This window comes from Egretta garzetta, unplaced genomic scaffold (genome assembly GCF_000687185.1).
Source record: "Egretta garzetta isolate BGI_Z169 unplaced genomic scaffold, ASM68718v1 scaffold393, whole genome shotgun sequence".
Classification (NCBI taxonomy): Eukaryota; Metazoa; Chordata; class Aves; order Pelecaniformes; family Ardeidae; genus Egretta; species Egretta garzetta.
The window spans coordinates 864,704-889,013 of NW_009259238.1; the positions used below are offsets into that span (position 1 = coordinate 864,704).

At 37.4% G+C, this 24,310-nt stretch overlaps 1 protein-coding gene across 9 annotated transcripts in view; it reads left to right on the top strand.

The window, feature by feature from the left end:
- Positions 1–39: 39 nt before the first annotated feature.
- Positions 40–24,310, top strand: part of PLEKHA1 (pleckstrin homology domain containing A1) — a 39,824-nt gene continuing 15,553 nt past the window's right edge. For 6 of the 9 annotated variants that reach the window (XR_004841622.1, XM_035891560.1, XM_035891559.1 and 3 more), the window contains exons 1-5: positions 40–308; positions 15,281–15,441; positions 18,088–18,144; positions 19,593–19,638; positions 21,715–21,812. Coding sequence is in view for 8 of the 9 variants with exons in the window: in XM_035891560.1 (XP_035747453.1) it covers positions 15,301–15,441; positions 18,088–18,144; positions 19,593–19,638; positions 21,715–21,812 (342 nt within the window). In the remaining variant the exon portion in view is untranslated. Of the gene's footprint in view, positions 309–1,237; positions 1,272–15,280; positions 15,442–17,656; positions 17,709–18,087; positions 18,145–19,592; positions 19,639–21,714; positions 21,813–24,310 lie in introns of those variants that run through there. The other 3 variants (XM_035891555.1, XM_035891558.1, XM_035891561.1) reach the window with 3 other exon arrangements.

The window sequence follows — 24,310 nt, forward strand, 5'->3', positions numbered from 1 at the left end:
GGCTGCCCGGCCCGGCCCTGCGGGAAGGCGCCCGGCTGATGTTCTTCCTTCCGTGCTGGCCCGGTGTGTGACCGGGCAGGGCACTGTCCTCGTCCCTCGACGCCTCTGCCTTTGTGCGGCTCCTGCACCGTAAGCGCTTCGTGCCTTTCCCTCCCCTCCTCCCTCTCCTTTCTCTTTCTTTTCATTTCCCTCGACGCCACCGCCTTGACGTGGGGGCTCTCCCCGGGTTGCACCTCGGGGGCAGCGTGTCGGAGGCCGGGGCAGAGCTGCCCTGGCAGAGCAGTCGGGGCTCTGTCACATCCCCAGAGGTAAGAGGATGATCTCATTACCCGTGATAATATTTTTTTTTTTTCTCCTTCTCCTGTCTTCTCAACTTCGGTCTTTGAGCATGATGGGAAAGGAGCGATCTTATCTGGGCAGAGCCCTGCAGTGATGGTGCCTGGGAGGGTGTGGGCTGTCGAGCCGGGCCTCTCTGGGTTGTGCTCGCTTTTGGGATTGACATCTCAAGCTGCAGCTTCAAGAAGTGTGGCTGGGACAGCTAACATTCAGTGGCTCATTTGCTTTTAGCTTTGGAAGGTGCTAGTTCCGAAGAGGGCTGTTTTGGAAAGCTGTTGCCTGGGCTAGCAATGCGAGCCTGCACCTCAGAGTTGTGTTCTAGGTTGGTTGTAACCTGGGCTGGCTACTTACTGAAGGAAAGTGTCTTTAAATGGATGACTTGATTATAAATTAGTGTTAAACTGTAACTAATACTGTCATACTTGCAGTTTTTAGCATGTGTAAAATTCTAGATGTGCGTTTGACCTGCTGCTAACTTAACACAGACTTAAATACTGTATGTATTGTGCAGTTCCTGTAGGTGTAACTAATGCATAACCTTCATAAAAGGCATTATATTATTGCATAAAATATTTGCAAAGTAACATCAAGAGGAGAACAATTTCTCTTGGAGGAACAGCCTCCTGTTTTGAGGCCTTTTTTAAAAAAAAGTCTAATTTTCTCTAATCAAGGTACTATGTTAGTCTATAAACAAGTGAAAAGAACAGTTTATCTTCAGGTGGGGAAACTGTTATTAATTTGTTAGGCTGAGCATTACGAGTTAGGCATGAGCAAAATGATTTTGCTTATCTGAGTAAAGCTGAGAGGGAGAATGACCTTTTTTTTTTTTTTTTTAGATTCTCAAGAGCTAGATCTCTCCATGCTTCACCTTCTTACAAAAGCATAGTACTTTTTAAAGAGACTACTCGACATCCTTGCATATTGTACACTGAATGGTATCAGCTTTTTTGTTCCCTTCTGGCAAATGGCTTACTTTACTAAAAGAGGCTATAATGTCTGTAAAGATTTCATTTTCTGTTCCCATTACTCAAACCCATGTATGACACTGGAAGACAGAGCTGTATTTGATCATACGGTTTGGGCCTATGCAGTGCCAGGAATAGCTTCTCACTGTTGAATCCAGCAGGGTTTGTTGTTTTTTGGTTTTTTTTCTTTGAGTTCTCCGCTTCCGTTTTATACTTGGGCTGTGTTATGCAGCACAAACACAATCTTTACTGAGTTGGAGCTGTGCATGGCAACTTTTGCTGCTGCTCTATAATGAGTTCCTCTGCCTTAATGAATTTACTATACTGCACTTTTAAGGATGGAATTTTTTAATACTGTTTTGAAAGTAGTTATGAAGTATGATGAGGCCTTGTATCAGATCATTTGACAACTGAGTTACAGGTACAACTTTAAAGCAAATTTGGTAGTCCTTGAGAAGTTCTACACAGCCAATTACCTATAGGAAGACTTCTTTAAGTTTTATCACTTGTTCTCATGAGGCTCCACGTTGGATAAATTCACAGGACACTTGCTGCATTCTAGTAAGCCTTAATGGTGGGTTTGGAACAGTGGCCTTGCCTTTTAGGTCTCTGCATTCTTGTCCCCTGTTACTGGTTGTAATTTTGACTTGAGAGAATCAAAACAAGTAAGAATAGATTAAACTGTCAGGTATGTAAAGCAGAGAAGTGTAGAAATGCTGTTTTCCTGTTTGTCGCATGAGTAAGTGTTAAAAGTGGGCTGAAATCTCTCATGGTAGAGAGCGATTCTTAGCCTGGTTGATATTTGGAGGAGAGCCTTTTAACTCGGGGATAAATAAGCAGTGATGCCGCAGAAAGTGATAATTCAAGAGATAATACATAGGATTTTTGTGTATCCTAGATATCACTGAATACTAGACTGTTTGAGACAGCTTTGCATAAGAAGTAAAATGTTGTGAGACTCTTGGGTTCTTTTTTCAGTTATTAAACATTGCGATTTTGTTTTGTTAGTGTGGAAAATTTAATCTCAAGTTAGTAAATTGTAAAGATGACATTTATTTTCTTATTTCTGTGGTTTATAACGACAGTTGGCCTTGTGTTCCATTGTATAGCTGTGCATTTCAAGGGTGGAAATAAGAAAAAGACGCACAGTAGGTCACTGCCGAGTGTATTGCAGTGCTTAAAGGTTTCAGAGGAGCAGATGCTTCCATATAAATTAGAGAATAGACAAAAGAAAAATGAGCATATGAATGAAATAGGAAGCATCTTAATGCTTTTCCTCTCCTCCTTTCCCCCGGTACTTATTCTTCCTCAGGAGTAGTAACTGAGTGACAGAGAGAAGACACACACAGGGAATAAGGCAGGCCCGTGTATGAGGAGAAGACCTGAATGCAGGAAAAGGCCTTGGTTTTTCCAGGTAGCTGTGGCTTATTTCAGAAGACAAGGATGCTATATCAGCAGGGATAGTAAAGGCTGACTGTATTTCAGTGCGTTAGTGTAGGTGAGAGAAAGTGCAAAAGTCAGTCTTTACTGACTGTAGCAGATTAGAAAAAACTTAAGAACATTACTGAAATGTGAACAGATCTCTACTTGCAGTGCAGTCTCCAGCGTACTGTTGGACATAGCCCAAACTGCCAGGCCTGCAAAATTCTTCATCTATTTTAGTAGATTTAGCATTCCATCAATGTCTTTATTACTAAGTGTTCCTGGTTATTTAAGCTGACAGCTATCATAGTACATATATTTCCTTCAAAATGCAGCAAGCCAGGAGCATTGGGAATTGAGTGCGTATTATAAGTGAGAAGTTTCCTTGCATGCTGTGGTGTGCACTTGCTTGTATCCAGCTGTACCTCAGTGTTTGTTCAAACAATAGCTTGTGATACAGGAGCATGCATCTTTCTTGCAAGATGGTGGTGTCCCCCCCCGCCCCTGATAATTATGAACAATAGAAACATTCTTAGAAAATACTTAATGGGGTTTAGAGCCAAATAAACCTTAGTGCACTTGTATAATTGGATGAAAATACAGGATAGTAACTTACTTCAGTGCCAAAATATGGGAATTTAGGTAACTGGCGTTAGCATAAAACATTTTTACGAAGTGGAGCAAGTGCTGTAGATGTTACTAGGAAACAAATGATACGGGAAATACAACAGTCAGTACATCTATTCTTTTGGTTTTGAGCCTAAATACAACAAGGCATGGCTAGAAAGGTTGCTCTCAATGCTTTATAAAATAAGAAACATAAATATCAAAATCCTAGTGACCTTTTCTGGCATATAGAAATAATGTAGCTGCTTTAAAATATTACCTGCTGAAGAGGTCAGAGTAACAAGTATGGGTCAAGTTCAGATTTTGAAGTTATGCTTTAATGCACAGAATGACTGAAATGAGTTGGAATGGCAGAGCTATTTCAAAATTTTTTCTATTCTTACACCAATCTCTGAAATCAGGACTTTGAAGATTTCTAAGTCTAAGGTCATCTTGATACATGCTGTAGGCTAACTTTAAGAGACATTTAGATACGTATTTGTATATGGCTCGATTTTATAAATAACACTTTCCTGTTAGTGCTAGGTAAAGCAGCAGGGTTTTGTTACTGTTGAGGAAGGAAGCTTGGTTCATTGTCTCAGCACTAAGCAGCATTTTCTCCCTCCAGGGACTTGCAGAAGCATCTAGAATGTGTAGGTGTTTCTTTAATCTTGGAGAAGGAACTTATTAAGCTTTCTGGTGCAGAACTATATGAGCCACTTTTAACAGATGTTATCTGCACGAATAGGGAGTTGCAGGTCTAGTAGACATTTGTGGCATTCGACAGTTTAAACAGTTTTCAGGTTTGAACATATGCCTTTGCCCTGAAAATCTGAATAGTTTCAGGTATTTTATGTAGAAGAAAGGTGGTTCAATGGTGAGGTTGCTGCTCTGGGACTTGGGAAACAGGTTCAGCTCAGTGTGTTGCCAAAAGCTTCCTGTGTGGCCTGGGACAAGCTGCTTCCCTGGCCCTCCATTCTCATGCCGAAACTGCAGAGCAGTAGCAGTTCTCTGCATCGCAGAAGTGTTACAAGGATAGGTCAGTCAGGTTTTGATGTGTTCAGGTGCGGTAGTACCATGAGCATATAGTTCCCTTATGCAAGGAGGGAGAGGTCTAAGAGACTGCCCAAGTTTAAAGCTAGGGGTAAGCTCCAGGCAGAAGAAGTAAAATCAGAAAAATCAGGGTGGTGGTGGTGATGGTGGTGGGGTGTTGACTGGAAATCTCTTGGATCAGTTAGAAAGAGAGAAAGCAAGTCCTTAAAACTTTAAGGAGCACTGCATTGCTTTGTTTATTTAAACAGGTATAAAAACAAATAATGCTTAAAAAACTTGAATGAACCAGGCAAAATTTTTCTATTACGATTCTGCCACACAAGGAACAATAGCAAAGCTGTCTGTTCCCCTATCAACTTCTCTCCTTTGGAAAACACTTTTAATTCTAGATTATCATTACATCCAAATGTTTTAGCTATCAATTTTGTTCATTTGTTCTGCTGGCATGATAGGCAGAATCTCTTAAATTTGGTCTGATTTATTGTCTTTTCACGTGAAAGAGGATGAGAAAAGATCAGCTTCTCTACCTCCCCACTCCCCTGAGGGGGAAAAGAATTTGCAGCCACATCTAAACAGCAGTGTCTTTAGTAACTTTATAGAGCTAAAAGTATATTGGATTTAAAATCTTCTGGTGGGAAATAGAAGATGGTATTGTCACTGCTATAAACTGAAAATGTAGACTAGACAGCAATTACCAAGTTTTGTAAATGTGTTTTTATTGTTGAGAGTCAACACTCCCAGGAACAGTCTATACTGACAGGTGATAAATTCATTAGTTTAGTAAGTAATTATTTTGATGTATATGCTCTCCATGAGTGCTTTGGTACCCACCACATTTACATCCCATGTCCAAGAAAATATGTTTGAACTTGTTCAGACTAGTGACTTTTAATTAAGTGTTGTTCTGTTCAGCACTAAAATGGTTACATGTTGGATTTCTTAAAACTGCACTTCAAAAGATGTTGTTAAATACATTGGTTAACTCTTCAGGGAGGTTTATAATAACAAACAGAAATTCAGGCTGTACTAATAATTCATCTGGCAAGTTATTTCTGTAGCTAGTGGACTTGGTGCCTGCATGTGCACTAGTGCTGTGAAGTTAGGTAGCAGTGCTAAAAGGATGGTCTTGCTTCAGAAGTGTGCCTGCTCATTCAGGATTTCAGGCTTTGGTTGTATCTTTTTTTTTTTTTGTTGTGAACTTTTTTTTTTTTCCTTAAATCAAGTTTACTGTAGGTGCTGTAATTTATTTATACTGTCTTCCTAATTTGTGCTGGTGCCCTGATTTTTTGGGTGGAGAAGCAGGATTTCTTTGGGAGGTCCATTTGCTCCCTTCTTGGGGAAAGGATGCGGTACAGCATGTGGAAAACCAGTCTGTTGCATACTCATGGTAAGTTCAGGACTTCCAGGCATGTTGTTGCACATACACAGGACTACTCTTCTGGAGTATTTCCCTCTCACTGTGTATAGGGCAGGCAGGAATCCTGCAAAGTGCCAGGAGCCTGATGACTTCCTGGTAGCATTGGGATTACTCTGTAGGTGGAGCGTTGTTATTCTCCATAGGCATCGTAATTTAACACTTGGAGAAACACCAGTGTCAGTGCAGAGCAACAGCTGTGCCGTAAACTGGTATTTGTGTCATTGCACAAATAACAAGAAAGGTAAGGAAGAAGGTCAGCAACCAGACGTGGGCTGTACCTGATGTGAGGACAATTCCTTGGGCTCACAGCTTGCTTCCAAGGAGGAAGGCTGCTGGAAATGAATTGTGTGAGGAGTTATAATGAAGTATGTCCTTCAAGTGAAGTGTTAGTGTGCTGGCACTGTGCTAATAAACCTATCATTTCAGATAAGTTTTTATTTTACGGGTTTCTATCTTTGTCAGGTGAGACTTCTACTAAATATATCAGAGTGGCATTTCATTTTGTAATTTAAGAAGTATAAAAAATCAGGGGGCTAAGGTAATGGCCTGAAAACCTTGCCATTTGATGGGAGCTTAATTTTCTCCTCCCACCATGGTAAACAGGAGCTGGCACGTGTTCTGTAAATGAGTATTGGTTCGCTGGCATGAGACAAAGCCTTATTCTTCCTAAATAACTTTCACTAAACTTGCATGTACTGAAGAGCTCTGAGATTAGTCCTAATCACTGCGAATCCTTGTGTAGTACTGACATGATTGAGAAGTAAGCTGGATTCTGGAGGAGACATCTAGTCCTCACAGTAGCAGGAATTTTGGCCCGTGTAGTGGCTTGTGCAATGAACTGAACATGGTCTGTACTGTGAAGTCCCACAGTATTAAAATAACAGTGAAGTGAAATCTTAATGGCAACATTTTTTCCTTCCCAAAGTATTACTGTAGATGAACCATTGCATTTTTTTTTATTCTGCTTTGAATTTGCTAAATTAGTTCTGTGAAATCAAATTTGATAATCAGTGACCTGCTTTGCATGCTCTGGTTTCATTAAATCTTTATATTTTTAAAAAAGGTCAAACTAAATATTCATCTGATAGTGTTCTTTTCATTATTTAGTACTTTAAATGAACTGAAAAATCAGTTTACGGTCAGACTCCACAGTTGGTTACGGGTGTTAAAAAAATACGCTCGCTTGCTTTGTTCTGAGCTCACTGTAGACAAAATTGTTAAATGTTGTCTTAAACTTGTGTCCAGATGGCCTGTAATGTGCTGTGCTACTAGTAGACACATGTGATGTGAAATCAGTTTGCAGGTATTCAGCTCTTCAGAGCTGGCTTTAGAGTCTTAAATGTACAGTTTAATGGAAGAAGCCTGAATGCAATACTCTTGCATTTAAATTTGGAACTTGCCTTTGCATCTGTATATAAAAGGTAATCCTTTACTGCTGCACACTCTAGGTTTCCCTCTGTTTGGCTTCTACCCAATGTTTTTAGCACATTTTGGTGCTACTATGGCAGATAATTTTTTTTTTTTTTAGTACTTTCAAAATTAATTTAACACACTCTTACGTACGTGCTGCTATTTCTTTAACAATGTAAGAGTACTCTGTGAAGAAGATATTTTCAACTTGTTAGTTTCCTAACCATCTGGCCTTTTGATTTTTTTGCATACTTCACAGGAAGAAGGTGTATGTTTGTTTGTGCTGGTGAGTTTATACACAGGATTCAGAGTGAAAATCAGCAATGCTGGCTCAGAAATGGCAAACTTTTTTTTTAACTAGCCGTACCTTTTTGTATTGAGCTTCCTCAGGTCAAATAATCTTCATCAGAATTTGTAGTTTGATGGAGATAGTCTTAGCGTTTCCAAATCATTGGGGTGCTTTTGAGACTCTTGCCCTTTTCATATTTGAAGACAAGTTTGGGTTGAATCTGAAATAGCTGGCTGTGTGTGGAATCTGCATTCTCAGAGTGGTTGGCCTAGGTGAAACAGTTACTAGTAATAGAAACTAAACAGATTTTTTACTAATGAGTAATTAGTAATAATAAGTAATCCTAATAATTAATGTGCTTATTCCCTGCTTAATTTTTAATTTGGTTTAGTTGTCATGAAGGGAACTATTTCTATAGAGTAATGCATGTAGGCATGCTCAAGAACAAGGACCTAATTTGTCATATTTGGAGTCTTACATACAGCACTTATTTAAAATTTTGAAAAGGCCCATTAAAAATAATTGTAAATAATAATCAACTCTGAACCTACATTATTAAGCATTTTAATTAGTCTGTAACTGAAATGAATAAGCTTTTAAAATTTTGTTTGAGATTGTATGAGATAAGTCAAAGTGAATTAGTGTAACACTTTTTTTTTTTCTCTGTTGTACTCATCTCTCTGGTTATATCTCGTTTTAAGTAACTTTGTATTACCTAGACTTGAAGTGATGAAAACTGTGCTTATGATTGTTGTAAAAACTTTGTTACTGAACATATTTTTTCACTGTCTTTTAACTTTGTTATTTTACTTTATTGCTTTCTAAGCTAGTCATCACTCATAGGTTATTAATAGATAAATTTCAAGAATGTCTTTTATAATGGCCTCATTGCACAGGATGCTTCCTTTTATTTGCATTAGCTCAGTGCATTTAGTGGGACAATTAAAATACTTGGTTTAGCTAGGCAAAAAACATTAATAGGTGAGGTTTTTTGGTTTTGCTGTCTTAAGAGATTAGTGATAGAGAGGAATCTTGCACCCTGGGCAGTGCATTTCCTCATTTCATCATATCCCAAAGCCCTCAGCTGCTATTGCAAATACCTTAAAATGGAGGAAAGGGGTTAAATTAAGAGCATGAAACATCACTTGCAGAAATTCCTGCAAAAGTCTTTGAGGGGGTACCTGTCTGTTCCACCATGGAACTTACAGATCAGTGTTTGGAATAGGCTAGCGGATAATGGATTCAGGTAACTTCAGAACATTTTCCTTAAAACTCCAATCTACCCCTAAAACATACTGGAATTTTTACTTAGAGCAAGGTAACATTACTGCGGTTTAGGCTAAAGATGAAGAGCTTGTGCACAGATTGATGCCATTGCCCATGGTTTGGATTGTGGCTTTCTGGTGAGCAACGTGCCTGGGGCTGGGGGCCAGACCAAAATGGCTGTGAAAAACGTTAACTGCCAGCATAGCAGGGAGGCAGGCGGTGGGCTGTGTTAATTAATTGCATGCATCTTTTGTGGTTAACTTACCTCAGTTGTTTCTTGCTTCAGTTTGAGCCAACTGTTTCTCGTTGGCATATTATTATACCAAGCATTTTGGGGTGTTGCAGGTTTTACTGGATTCAATCTGTACTAAAAGAAGGTTTATCAAACTACATGCTTTGATGCATTTCTGTTGTAAAATTCATATTTTAATAAACGTTGGTTGTATGTAGATGTTGAAAGCCCCCAGGATCAATGACAGTAGATAGTATGGGATAAAATTATAGTCATTTGACTTAGAATCATAGAAGAGTTTGGACTTGCCAAGGTACACTGGAAAAAAGGGAGTAGCTGGCTTACCCTGATTTAACAAGTCTTCCTGGAAAATGGCAGATCAGATGCATGTTGAAGGCAGACTGATGACTGAACAAGACTTAAGTGCAAGGTAAGACTGCTGGTTTTGTCAGATGATTCATCAGTGCAAATGATGACACTTCTATATTGTGGCCTGGTTGGAAGTTGGATTAGATGCTGAGGGAGGAATAGATTGTTTGGTATGCCTCATAGTTTGATCAGGGACAGGAGAGGTCAATGCTACTGGTACTAATTTCAGATTTCTTAATTTTGAAGATTAATTTGTATGCTTAGGAATTATCACCAGGTGAATACTGGCCTTTTGCAGCTGCTTTTTTCCTTCTTCTTGACCACTTTAGAGAAGGAATCTAAATTTAGGGGTCAGCATATCCTGGAGACTTCCTGCTCTCATTTGTAGATGTTATTAAAACGTTGCTAATAGTTTCGTACAGTCCTAGCAAATAAAAGCCGTGTCTTCTGTTTAACACAAGCATACAGTGTCTGTTGTGCCCTCCAGAACAAAAACAAATCAGTGAAGGATCTTTGGGAAATAGAAAAGCTCAGCATGTCATTTTAAAAGAGTCAATCCTAAATTATCTCCGGTTGTTTTCAGAATTGTACCCAGCTCCTGGATTACTGTTTTTATGTCATGTTTTGGATACATAGAAAATTGTGGCTTTATGGGCTTTGTGAAAGATGAACAGAAACATTGTCTCTTGGCTTAAATTATCTGTATGGTGTTCCACCTCTGCTGGAAGGTTTTCAAGGGGGTGAAATTAAAGAAGTTTGAACTACTGTCCTGGAAGATTTATGTGACTTGTTTTGAAAGGCTGTTCTGAGCTGGTTGTCTCAAGGTTGGGTTCCTTCCCTCCCTTCCCCCCCCCCAGCTTTGTTGTCCTTCATGTATGCAAGAAGGAAAGCTTTCATTGCTGTGGTGTTCAAGGTACAAGCAGGACAGTCTGAACTCATCCCTTACCCTTGGGAGTCAGTAAATGGAGTAAATGGCCAGTAAAAGAGATGACCAACTGGAGAGTAGCTGATTTACAGCAGGAAGCTGACAGTAATTGCCTAGGCAAAACCCAAGAGCACTCAATAATTAAGCTGTCCCTGGAACTGCAGGGAAGACTGGAGATTGCTGGGGATACTGCTTACCTTCCCTTGGCAGCGATGGAGCCAGCTTAAATAGTAGAGCTTGAAAAGGGGGCTGGGGAGGAGGAGGAGGGGTGAGTATGACTCATGGCATCATTTTATGTCAAGTGTAGTTTTATGAATATTCTTATCATTTCATAGAGATGAGTAAGTAGTAATGTATGTTTCTTAATCTTAGCTAATAGAAAAAGATCCCCAAAGTCATCTCCTGTGGTAAGTTTAATCCAAAGTTCAAAATGTCCATATATTAATAAAGCAGAAAGTAGAAGTGTTTCTCTAAATTAAACAAATAAAAAATTACTCTAAATGAAACAAAAATAATAATTATACACAAAGCTTGGGGAAAACACATGTAAAATAAAGCTAAAAGGTATTAAGGAGCAGGGCTCATGTTGCTCTATTTCTTCATCAAGTTTTCACATGGATAGTGCAAAGCCTATGGCATGGTCATTTATTCATAGCAAGTTCCACTTTCTCTAGTAAGCCAGCGGTCCGTGGTTTATGCTTGCTTGTGGAAATCGAGCATTAGCTGTCAAAGGAGAGAGAGGGCCGTGGAAATGTTACCTTGCATGCCACTTTGATAGTCTTGTCTAGACTTTGTAGTTGAGGATATGGAGGCTGCAATGAAACTGTAAAGGAGGTGAACTCAAGAGTGGGTGCTGGTGTGAAACTAAAAATAGAAATTAATGTAGGAGAGTTTAAGCAGTCTGTTCTAAATGGTGAAAGCGAGATGCTTGTGTGCCTCTGCAGGTTCTAGTCGTGCAGTCATACATTGAGAGTTATGGACTGGTAGAAGGTGATCTGTGATTTTTATTTATAGCGGTGCCCAGGAGGCCAGGCAGCCTTCAGTTTGTGATATAAATGTTGAGGAATGTTGGTATATGGTATACCCGAGGGCAAAAGAACAGTGAGAGGGGAAATTTGAGAGAAGCTGGGCTGATGACATATGTACCTACTTAAATTAGTACTCCACCACTGGAAAGAAGGATATAAAACTTCAAAATTAAGTGAGACCTCCTGTTTGGACTATAACACAATCCTCCAAGAAGGAATTTTAAGTAGCCAAGAGTTTTCTGAATTCTTACGTATGAGTGTCAATATACACCACAAAATGGGTTTTCAAAAATATTTTAGCTTCTGATGGGTTATGGTGAGAGCCAAAAGGAAATGGGCCACGGGGATATTTTTTTCTAAATAGCACAATGTCTCATAATCTTTTTATAATATTTGATTCTAAAAGTAGGCAGAAGAGTTATTACACTGTTCTGTGCTGCAGATTCTGCTGCAGAAAATAACTGGGTGTGCATGTAATATGAGCTGTAAAATGTACAAAATGTACACAGGCTTGGAGATACCTGCTTTATAATAATCTGAAAATAATAATTTCATGAAGAATAAATTGTAAGACAGGATCCATGTTCTGAAGACACTTTTAAATTGAAATTCTGATGAACTGTTAGGCTAGTGGTCTTCCAGCCACATTTCCTACACTGAAGGATTAATGTTGGGGTCCTGCAATTCCTTTTATGAATCTTCAGAAGTAATGTGGTAATTCTGTCTTTGTTGCTTTTTTGGTCGGCCTGGAGTTGCCAGGAAGGGCGTCGTAGTGGTGGTTTTGTCATGTGCATTAGTTGCTTTAGTGACTGGAAGAAAGGCACAAATTGATTTTTTTATATGTGCTACAAATTGTGGTTCGTTAATGAATGCTGAATAGAATTGGTATTAATTCACAGTGGAATCTTGCCAAGGTGTAATATGATGGAAGCAGACTTTCAAAACTGGAAAACAATTGCATGATTTCATGTTTGATTTCAGTTTTATAATAGAAGGTTTTTTAATCTCTTATTCTTAGAGAGCATCAGTCTGGTAGATGTAAGTAATCCCATGAAGAATTTTGAACTAATCAGAAGAAAATGGCAGTTACACAACGTTAAGTTTTTAAATGGATGATAGTTTATCCTGTATTTTCATCAGAGGATGAAAGAACTGCAAATAGTATTATTTTGTAGGCTAAAAATTAGCTAGTAGTACTTTAAAATAGAAAATCTGTATGAATTTACCTTTTTTTTGTGAAAATCGGTTTATTGACAAATGAGAGAAGGCTTCTGCATTTTGTCTTTTGCCCTGGGGAAAAAAAAAATAAACTATTGGTGTAGTTCAACTTTAGCTTATTGTGTGCTCATAATGGAGCATTCTGAGTATCCTTCTTTCATTTTTCATAAAGGTTTTTTGAAAGATAGGTGCTTTAACATTCAGTTGGTTTTATTAAAGGATTTTTAATCAATTTGTATTTTGTTTCAAACACAAGTTTTCCTTGTTTCGTTTTCTTCACATCTGCAGCGAATGCAGATTAAGCCTGCTTGAACAGGAAACCAGGCACCAATATTTGCTTTTTTTAGGCACAAGGCTTTTCTGGGCTTCATAAACTGTTGCGATTAAGCTAAAATTGTGTCCCGGAAGTGCTGTATATTTTGTTGAGGGACCACCTGGCACAATTGAGGACAATACTGGTAAATGACAAATTTTAAAATTTATTTAAATTAAAACAGTATGTGATGCCAAGTTCTGCCTGCTTAAAGGTATAATTTAGAGGATAGCTACCCGTAAACTTGTCCCTAGCTACAGATGTGCTGACAGGGAGATGTTACTTCAGTGTAGTGTAAAGTGATCCCGAGAGCCAGCATGTGAATTACTGATGAATGTCTGTTATGATTATGACATTGTCTTAAGAGTGCTCAAGTGTTCGTTTTTGCTGTTACTTATAACTTGGTTATAGAACTTGTGTTCGATCTGCGATATTTAAACTGAGGAAGGAACATACTGATAAATTTTAGATTACCTTAGTGAATTTTATTACTTTATTGGAGGACAGACCTATGCTTTTGAAGATTTAAACCATCATTGCCTACCTTAAATACGAAGACTCTTTTACCTTGTGGAGGTGGAAAGAAAAATACAACAGTCAAGTGCTTAATGGAAAGCTCATATACATTTAATGTCCTTGTAGCTATATAGAAAATGTCTTGCATCTCAGACAAAGTGTGTTAACTTTGTTATACACAAAAATGCATTTAACTTTAGAATTAATAGCTTATATTTAAAAAAAAAAACCAAATCACTAACGATTTTAATAGTCCGTCATCCCTGTGATATTGCAGTCTGTTCAACTTTTTGGAAATACTGCTGAACTGAGATTGTTAGATCTGGTCCCTGATGCCAAACTTAATGTATCGGACTTGGGTTTGCACCAGAGGATTAGTTTGGTGTTGGGCACAGAAAAGGTTAGTAATTTTACAGATTGAGTTAAATGGCTTAAAACTGTTTACTGGAAATTCTTCTAGTCTGGTATCAAAATAATGATGATAGATTTTGAAAAAAAATGTTACTCAAAGTGGTCGAAGCAAAATCTGGCTAGTATTCTAATTAGTCATATAAAAGGACAACTGTAAATACAGGCATATATCTACATATTTTTATATCTGATCCCCAAAAATAAATATATGCTTATCTATATCTTATTCCCCAAGACACTTTAAAATGTGCTTAACTGTACATCATGTTTTACTGTGGTGTATGAATAGCTAGCTACAGATAGTTATCAGGGGTCTGCCTCATGTTGTGTGTGTATATAACTATATTTAAATCAAATAACTTTAAGCAAGGAAACAGTAAAGGAAAACAATTTCAAGAAATATTAAAAAGAAACTTTTATGTTAAACAGTGAAAGCTGGAAGATGGTATGAAAAGTGTGATGTGCTTAAACTTTCTATGTCTCATGTTAGTATTTTTGGATATGTACTGAGTTTTGTAACAGAATGTAAAGACTGAATTGTTTCTTTCCTGCTCTGGAAAAGATTGGCATTGACCTGATTTTTGTTGTATTTAAGTGTTGGTTTATTGCCATTTTTAGATGGGTATGCAAATTTATCTTTGATCTTAAAAGGCTGGCTCTTAAGGTAAAATGACTCTCCTGTAAAATAAAAGGAAGCAGAAAAACCCCATGATGCAACAGCCTGCAGTGAGACAGAGCCATAAAAGGTGAAGCAGGCAAATGGGAATAGGTGGTCAGCAGTACAGATTTTTTTTTTTTATTTTTTTAAACCAAAACAAAAAAAGGCAAAAAAAATCCCCCAAAACCCAAAATAAAAAAAAAAGCCTACCACCCTCAAACTGAGTACCACGTGGATATTGAGGTTTTCAGTTTTATACTGTGTGTTCACATCTCTGCTGCACATACAACTTCATTTTGACTATTTAATGTACAAGGATGGAAAGATGTCTGTTCTTAGACATTGTTAGACATGAAGTTCTTTTTGTAGGAGAAAAGAAAAATGTGAATGATGTTTCTAAAAGCCTTTTTGTTGAATTTGCTTAACCAAAATATGAAAAATCACATTGGATGGTAGAGCTGCTGACAAAGATCCTTTCTTGACCATGAAAGGCAATGTCAAAGGAGGAAGTATAAACCTAGTGTAAACCTACTTGTGAAGGAGAATCTTTAATTATTCTTTAGTGGTCTTGTAAAAGCTAGTCTTGATGCTCATCTACTATTTACCACTTGTATCTTTGCACTTAGGGTATTAGGTGTCCTAAGTATATGTTTCAAAGAAGTAAGAAAGACCTATCTAAAAATTCAGTGGTGGTAGTGGGGGGAAACCGCTATGCTTCACTTATTCTTCTGTAGAAACCTTAAGCTACTAGTTGAAACTGCTCAAAATGTCATGAGTAGGCACAGAACAGTCTTAAAATAAGTAACGGAGAACATAGGCTTAACTTCTATGCTTTTTATTCTGCAGTGTGATGTTCAGGGTCAGAAATGCCTTATGTGGATCGTCAGAATCGCATTTGTGGTTTCCTAGATATTGAAGAAAATGAGAATAGCGGGAAATTTCTGCGGCGGTACTTTATTCTGGACACACGAGAAGATAGTCTGGTGTGGTACATGGATAACCCACAGGTGAGGTGTTCTTGGCAATAATTACCTGGTTTCTATTGGTTTAAACTTTTTTAGGTTTTTAACAAATTTACTTAAGAAAAATGGGCTTTAATATTAGCTTATGAACCTGGAAGCTGGGGGGGAGTTACATAAGTGAAATCATTGTAAATCAGTGTCTCCTCTTTGCTAATAAGTGCAATATTTAAAAGAAGAAAAAATCATATTTCTGTTCAAAATATTACCAATTGCAGCTAGTACTAAAACTTTAAAACCAACTTGAATAACAGTGAATTGCTGCCAGGAGATTTGGGGACCAGGTAGGAATCTGAATTTGATACCACAGCAAATCAGTTACTTGTTTTGAATCATGATGTGCTGTATTTGTTTTGTTTTCTATCAAGTGCCTTGAATGTGCGTTGCAGGTTCTTGCAGGCACTAGGTAGTGCTATGTAATATAACCAGATGAGTCAAATCACATACTAGTTTATTTCAGGTCTTTTAATTCACCTTTAACCCTATGTGGAAGTATGTAGCCTTCCCTGCATTGCATGGGTCAGTTAGCAGTTTTATCTTACTTTACTTAAACTGAATCAGTTGTTGAGAAGCAATTTCTAACTGCTTGCAGTTTCAATACAGCACGAGTGGTATGCGAGTGCAAAAATCTCGTATCCGTCATGATGGAGAGCATCCTTTATATAAAAGCCAATTTTACAATGTGCACACATCAATGTGTTTTCTAGTATAGGGGAGAACAGCTAATTGCTTTGGGTTTGGGTATGGAGGCAGTGAAAGCATAGGATCTAGGTCAGCAGACAACTGTCGGCCAGAATATTTGTGTACCATTCTGCCAGGAAGACCACAGTTAAAATGAAGAAGTCTACTGTCCAAAGGAACCACCACCACCAAAAAAAAAATAATTAGATGTGTAGTTCAACGAATGTGACTTGTGACTGAAGCATTCAGAAGTTCTTACTGAGGAGAAAAAAGAAATAATTTCTGGAAAGAAGAGACTTCAAACATTTGATCTCAATGAGCAATATGAAGCAGTTCTTTTCTTCAGTTTCTCCTGTGATATAACCAGGGCATGGGGGCAAAAACTTGAAATGCGGTAGAAACTGCAGTTCATCGAAGTTTTAAGTGATATTTACGGTGTACACCTCTTCAAGTTTTTAGTTTAGGCTTTCTTATCTATCTTTTTTGATGTTAGAGTTCATGCACAAATGCAAGTGTGCCTTGCAAGGCGCAAGTTGTAGCTTCTTGATTTTCTTCTACTGCTGCTTAAGTTTTGAAGAACTACAGAGTTTTTATAGAGCCACTGTGTGGAGACCATACTTAATCCTTGAAGTGATGAAACTCTTCAAATAGGATGACTGTAGAGTGTGTGCAGAACTTCACTGGGCCCCTTTTTTGCCAATAGAAGTGCTCTATTTGCATCTAAAAATCAGTTCAGCTATTCAAAGAAATAATGTTTTTAAGTCCACCGTTAACCACACATTATTATCCTAATATAAAGATTATAGAACTAGTGTATGCTGGGATCAAAATCATTCTGATAAAGTAAAATTTAAAATTATTTATTTGGGTAGGATGGGAAGACTTTTTTTTTTCTTTCAGTGTTACTAGTCTATAGTAAACCTAACCTACTACTTACCTTTGATATATGAATGGAGTATAAAACAATTATTTGTCCGTCTTCCTGACTTTGTGGGTAGCATTAGGTTTCTCTTTATGATGTGGAAGCTCGTAGGGTGCTACAGAATAACAAAGAGCACTTTAGCTGGGGAAAGGATCAGTGAGTAGATGCAGTACCTTTCTTATGGTCTCCAGGGAGGGCTGTAGTGGGAAGAATGATACTGTAACATAAAGGGCCATTTTCAAAATAAAAATCGTAATGGAAAAAAAAAATATGAAAACAATGCTCTTTTTAAAGGAATACAATTAAAAAGGCTGTTTCACCAGAAACAGTTAATTAAAAAGTTAACCATGATTTGCGATGCTGAGTTCTTTCTATTGTATTTCTCAGCTACTAGCTGTTAGTGAATACTAATGTAGATGCTAAGACGAGCGTGCTAAGCAAGGATGTAAAAAACCAACAGGCAGCTCCTTTTGGGGTTGTAAATATACTCAAGCTTAAATGCAACTTTAGGATGTATTGTGGTCTTTCCTTGCAATAACTTGAATATTCAAATTAAATTAAAAGACTGATTTTTTTTTTTTTTTTTTTTTTTTCAATCAGCTTTGGAAAATATGTGGGACAGCCTTTGAAGTATCTGATATAATTGATGAATGTAATTTCTTGTCCCTTCCGCCTGCCCTGGTCAAAATATATGACACGCCAACATCTGTTAAGGAAAAAGTATTCTTTCCGGATTTCCTGGATACAGACCTGCAAGAATCCTTTTTCCTCTAGTAAAATACATGAACTGCTGAAACAATTACTAGTTGTATTGTTTCTAGCAGTCTTTCTGTTTTTAGTTTATTAACAGATGTGTGTATAATAAACAAGTAGTTTAGATCCTGTTTCAAGAATACATTGTGTATTGTCTATAAAAACACGTAGGATGTTCTTTTTGTTTGTGGAATTGAGTTATTTGCTTTTTATGCGTAAACACTGACTGTGATAGGAGAATAAACTAGTTTCACTTTGTAACATATGATTTGTTTCAGAATCTTCCCTCTGGATCTCCACCTGTTGGAGTCATTAAACTTACCTATATTTCAAAGGTAAGACAAGATGTTAGATAAGATTGTTGCTTAACTGTGGGGCTGCTTCTGAAGGCCTCAACTTTGGACAATTTTAAAAGCCTCTTATGTAGCGCATTGGAAGCTTTTTGCTTGTGTGCTACTTCTGAATTTTAGAGAAGTGTTACAAACACTTCAATAGTATCAGGTTAAAATAAGAACAGACTAATTACCGTGTTGTCTAGGTTTGATTTGTGTTTTCAAATGGCAGCTCTTTGTGCTGCGTAAAATTAGGATTTCTCTTTGAGTGGTTGAGTTCCAGTTAGTCTTGGAGAAAAGACAGGCTATTTATGAAGTGGAAGATAAGTCTTTGGGTGTGATAATGATCTTTACTAATGATCTTTAATAGGTAGAACAAAACAATTTCTAGAAAATACATAGTTCATTATGCTATGTATACGCTCACTGCCAAATATGTCTGAAAGAAAACTGTGAACTAAGAAAGTCTCCATGGTTAAATTTGTAGGAGACTATGCAGTGACAAATAAGTGGAGAAAAACAGTTGGCCTCCTCTTGTCTTTCTGCTCGTTTCTCATCCTTCCTTTGCTTTTCTTCTTGTCATACTGCATCTTCCCACCTTCCTTGTTTTGTGTTTATTCTTGTAAAAGGTATCATTGACGCTGGTTATATCATGAGTACAAAAATGTCTCTGGAGACCTGCTTATGTCCTTCCTGGTTTCCTCCTTCTGTGCTTATTTTGCCCCAAACCTCACAGTTATCATTTTAAGAAATCTGAAATCTTGTATCTCACTTCTAATGGGAACAGGGGTGGTTACCTGTGCCATTGCACCTGTGCGCACCTTCGAAGGCAGCTCAAGTGTGCCTTCTGTGCAGATGTACTGTCTAACTTCCCATAGTTCTAGTTACATGGTATGTGTGTCTTGTAGCCAAAAAAAAGGTTTTGATGTGAGAGATTGCTTTGCCTTTTCCCCCACCCTTGATAGAAGTGTTCTATAATCTAAAAATATCAACACTTCTCGCAAAACAGGACACCCGCTTCTCTCCTCCCCCAACACTGCAACATTTTAGAGACTCCTGAAGTGGCTGTTTTTCTTCTTATGTTAATGAACCAAAATACAACTGATGTCCTTAAGAATGAAATGTCCTTGAGTTTCTAGTTCAGTTGAGATGTAGGACTTCAAAATGCAAGTAGAAGTGTTATGTTTTCAGATTTCAACATTAGTCTGATAATGAATCCTTAAACTTAAGAAATAGGAACAGATGGCTTAAACTTTCTTCTCACCATAGGTTGCACATCTTGAACTGAATTTTGTGTAGTATTTTTTGTTATACCTGTATATCTTTATACCTAACAGTCTTGCTACGCTGCTAATCTTCAAATTTAGCCACTTGAAAGAGGAAAAAAAAAGTTTTATGTGATGTATATTTTGTATGCACAGTGATACTTACAATCTTAATTTCCCTACTAGGTTAGCGATGCAACTAAGCTAAGGCCAAAGGCAGAATTCTGTTTTGGTAAGTTCTTACTTGCAGTATGTGCATCAAGTATGTTCTTCAGATATTTGAAACAGAGTTCTGCAATTCTCTTACTAGATACATCTGGTAGTGTATTTTCTAAAAATAGCTTGTATTCACCATTTCTTCTTTAGTACGGGGGAAATGTTGGCTTTTTCATAAGGTGTTTTTTGTGGCTTTTCATATTGCAGTGTAATGAGTAGGTCAGAGCTGTTTTCCAGATGTTTGAAATTTTTGAGACATTAATAAGCTAATCAGAAATGATGGGTGTTTTCAGAAACATGGCATGCCTGTCAGCTATGAAGACGAGTAGTTTAACTATTTTAATCTGTGTTACTTACAAAAGAGTTGATTTAATTGATTTAAAAATACTGTCAGCCAATGCTCTTATGTGAAATTTCAGCCCCTATTGCTGCACTGAACTAAAAGAATTTGCTTGGCGTACTTTCTAGATCTATTGATACTTAAACCTGTTTAATCTTGAGTAAAGCTTTAGATGATCATAAAAGCCCCTTAAGGTATTCTTTTAGATTTTTCTTAAAGTAATTTGTCCAGAACTTACCATAATTTCAGATTTTCTTTGACAAACAATTGGCATTCACAAAAGTATGTATAGAGACTGGAATTGGCCTCTGCTCTGTTTATGAATAACCATTCTTTATGGCTGCGTTCACCTAAGAGGTTTAGCTCGGATGAAGGTGCTGAAAATGCCTGAAGGTTTTATGACAATTAGTTAAGGTGTCCTTTGCAATGTTACATGGGCCCAGGGAAGGCAGCTCCACCAGACTTGTGCAGTCTCTGTGTTGGAGCTCATGAAACACTTGGTAAATCACCCCTGTGTGGAAAGCTTCAGGGATTCTAGACTAATACCTAGTATATTAATTCAGTGCCATCTACAGATTCCTCTGCACGTGCATGTGTAGAGGTGTTTGTCTTCATCAGTGGTAAAGTTGCTCTTGTCAGTGGGCCAGTTCTAAAACGCCTTAATGATCCAAGGCGCTGGTTGAAAGCTTTTAAAGTTTCTCATTTATCAAAGTGGTTTTGATACTTTGTAGAGGAAGAATTTACATTTATTGTCTTTTTATTTAAATACCGTTGAGTTGTTTCAATCAACTCATTATACAGTTCTGTATTTTGAATTTATGTTTGCATCTAATAACGTTTGCTTCAAACCATTCACTTCGGGGAGAAAGATGATAGAAGAGGAAAAAGTATGTTTCTGGCATGTGTTTGCTGTTAGCGATGACCTGAAGAACTGTTATGTTATAGGTAGAGCAGCAAAATCTGTTCAGACTTTAGCTACAATACTTCAATACTGGGAAGGTTTTAGTCACTGTTCACCTTAAAACTAATTTCAAGATAAGTTCTTAGAATTTGTAAGAAAACCAGCTGTGATTTCCTTTTTTTTTTTTTTTTTTTTTTTTTTTTTTTTTTTTTTACTGTTACACAGAAATGTGTTTGTCCTTTTGGGATAAAGGTGTGCTAGGTGTTGCCAGGTAGATATATAAACTTAGTAAAAATATGCTTTCTCTGCTGAGTCACTAAAGTAAAATAAAGTTTTAAAGTTTTATGTTCTGGCCATTTTAAAGTTGTTTGGTCCTGAGCATCATATACTTAGTAATCAATACCGATTTTTCCACAAAAAAAAAAAAAAAAATCAGTGATCATAGTCATGTTAATGAGTTTGTTGCAAAAGCTAACAGATACTGGTCAGAGGATTAAAAGGAGAAATTGTAGAAGTCCCCAAGTAGAGAAATTCGTTGCTTAGGGAAATTGAGAAAAGGGAAACAGAGCTGTAGGAAATTCTGACAAAATTCAAGGCTTTATTTCTGTGTAATAACATTTAACAAATCCTGTATGATGCTGTTGAAGTGCAGAGCTTAAAAAAAAATAGATTTGTTTTGGAATAAAGCAAGCCAGTCAAGTATGTATGAAGATGACTTTCTAAAAAGAAATGGAGCAGAGAGCTTAAATACTTCAACTGGGTTTTCCATCTGAAATCAAATCTCTTTATGACGGTGTTAAGTTTGCTGTTAAATTTTGCTGGTTTTAACTTTTCATAATGGTTTTTAACAGTTATGAATGCAGGGATGAGAAAATACTTTCTACAAGCCAATGATCAGCAGGACCTAGTTGAATGGGTAAATGTTCTGAACAAAGCTACCAAAATCACAGTAAGTGGTTTAGTTGATATTTAGCAATGCTTTCAAATGGTGACTGTCTCAAGGTACTTAAATGTAACCTTTGCCTCCATTTTTTTTTTTGCTAGAGTAGTCTTTTTATCTCTACAATCAAGTCTTGGCTTGGCTTTCCCAGACTTCGAAAAACTGTACAGGACTCCCCTTAAATTTCAGTTTATTTTACTTTTTGCTTTGAAAATTGGACAAAAATGTGATTATCTTTTTTCATTACAGCATATGATGGTTTCTAATAATTTAAAATTAACCATACACATTTAATACTAATTGAAATATCCAGAAGACACTTGCATGCAATGAAAAGATACGCAAACATTTGTGTGGTGTCAAAAGTTTGTATTTCTTAAAGCATCACTAAAACAATGAGTAAACATACCATGCTATGTGCCAAAGGCACCTCTCCTGATTCCAAGAAACATCCATTCATAGAAACATTAAGGCATTCTTCTGATAAGTGTGAAATTACTTTTCTGGTTTGTACCAGGACAGCTTGTTACCGCATGATAGAAAAACTCATATATTACCTCAGTCTTTTCAGGAGGCAGAAGTTACATTTTCTTTCCAGTTTCAGGGAAGTGATGACATGAACTGTTTTGAGAGCATGTCCTTACAAAGAAGGGTATGCACATTTGTATTTGCCAGTAAATTTCTCATTTTTAGGTTATCTAAGGATGTTTCCATGACTTACTTGCATTGTTTTAATGTAGCCCTTTCTTTGGAGTTATGAAAACGTAACTACTACTAATAAATAAAAAACCCTCAGAAACACAAAGCCTTCTCTCTTGTTTTTTTCATAAGGAGGACGCACCACAACCAGGCTCAAATTGTTTCCAGTTCAAGAAATAGAGTGAATAAAGAATTTATTGCATCAAATTAGAATTTAGCCTGAAAGCTGTTTATCAGATGTTTAACTTGCATTCTAAATGGCTGGTGAAATCATTAGTATTTTTTGTCTTTGAAGGAACAAGCCTTTGAACTGTTAATATGTTCAGAGGTTATTTAGTATGGTCAATTATGTAGTCAAATATTTAAGATCATTCAATTATTAATTTTCATTTGAGCATTACTTGCTGCAGATTGTAATCCTCCAAGATTAGTTGCATTTTTTAGTGCTCTTGAGTGCTGATAATTTCGAAATAACGATGCACCTTTGCAGTCTAGCACATGCTGTTTGAAAATGCATGTATGAGAAGGTGGTTGTGGGTTGGTCTGTAACTTTTTAAGTAGGAGTTTGTGAGGGCTGAAGCACTTACCCATAAAGCTGTAGCTACAGGCCCCTTCTCTTGAAAGGCTGAAGCCCATGATCTGTGTGTGCTAGGAGAATGTCCTATCCTTCAGCGCCAGACCTGGCTGTGAATGGAGTCGCCTCTTACCTGTGCTGGCAAAGCTGGGCGTTGTGCGAGGCTAGGGGATGGTGGAAGTGAGAGCATGAGCCTCATGCCACAGCTGAGCAAGCTGCTGGGTGCCACCTTGGCCTGGCCAGGAGGAAGCTGTCCTGGGCTGACATTTGTGCTCTCAGAACTGTTTGTACTTCTTTGCAGGCTGTTTTTTTGTAAAATAAGCAGTCGTGGGCATAGGAACTAGAGTCACACCAGACTATGAAGTAGTTGGTTTTGTCTAGATCAGTTCAATTTCAAGTTTTGAATGTACCACAGCTGTGCATGGTAGTTCACTGGGTAAAGAAAATTTGTGTCCCTTCTTTCTGAAGGAATTTGGGCGTCCTCTGTAAATATCCAGTAGGTTGCTGGCTAAGATATTTTGGTATGAGACTCTTGGTCTCTTTTTGTTGAAGTCACTTCAAATTTACTATATTAGGGATGGAAGGAGATTATAAATGAAAATGTCTTAGGTAGACAGTTACTGCATTTCCTAAGTTACAGATGTTTACTTCTTGCACAAACTCAGAAATCTGAGTAAACATTTTAGATCAAAACACTTATTAGGGAAATTAAATTCCTTTGGTGTTTTGATTGCTTTAGTTCCACATTTGAGCGAATTATCTAACAGTTGATGATAGCTGAATAGCTAGGGTCATTTCAGACAGAATGTAGCAATATACATAGGATTAATGGAGGCAGTAAACGCAGGCTTCATGCCAAGTGTTGGGATGTGAGTGCGAATGTCATGCTGGTCAGGCATCCTATTTGACAAAAGTCTCAATACTGTAGCCCTGTGTCGATGGCCTTACTGTGCTAGCTCTACAGGCGCTGAGGTGTCTCCAGTCTAAAGCACTTATTACGAAAACTGACAGCAAGTGAAAAACCAGTTATTGTACATATTAGCAGTGCTTCTTGAAGATCACGTGTAGTACTTACAAGGCTGGGAACTGATTTTTAGATTTCAAGACACCTGGTGGAATGTCTTTATTGACACCAGTTTTCTTCTGAGAACTAAAGGCATAGCTGTTGCAACAAATTTTGGTGTAAGCTATTTCTAGCCTTTTGCAATTCGAGAATGTTTGTTAAATCCTGCTG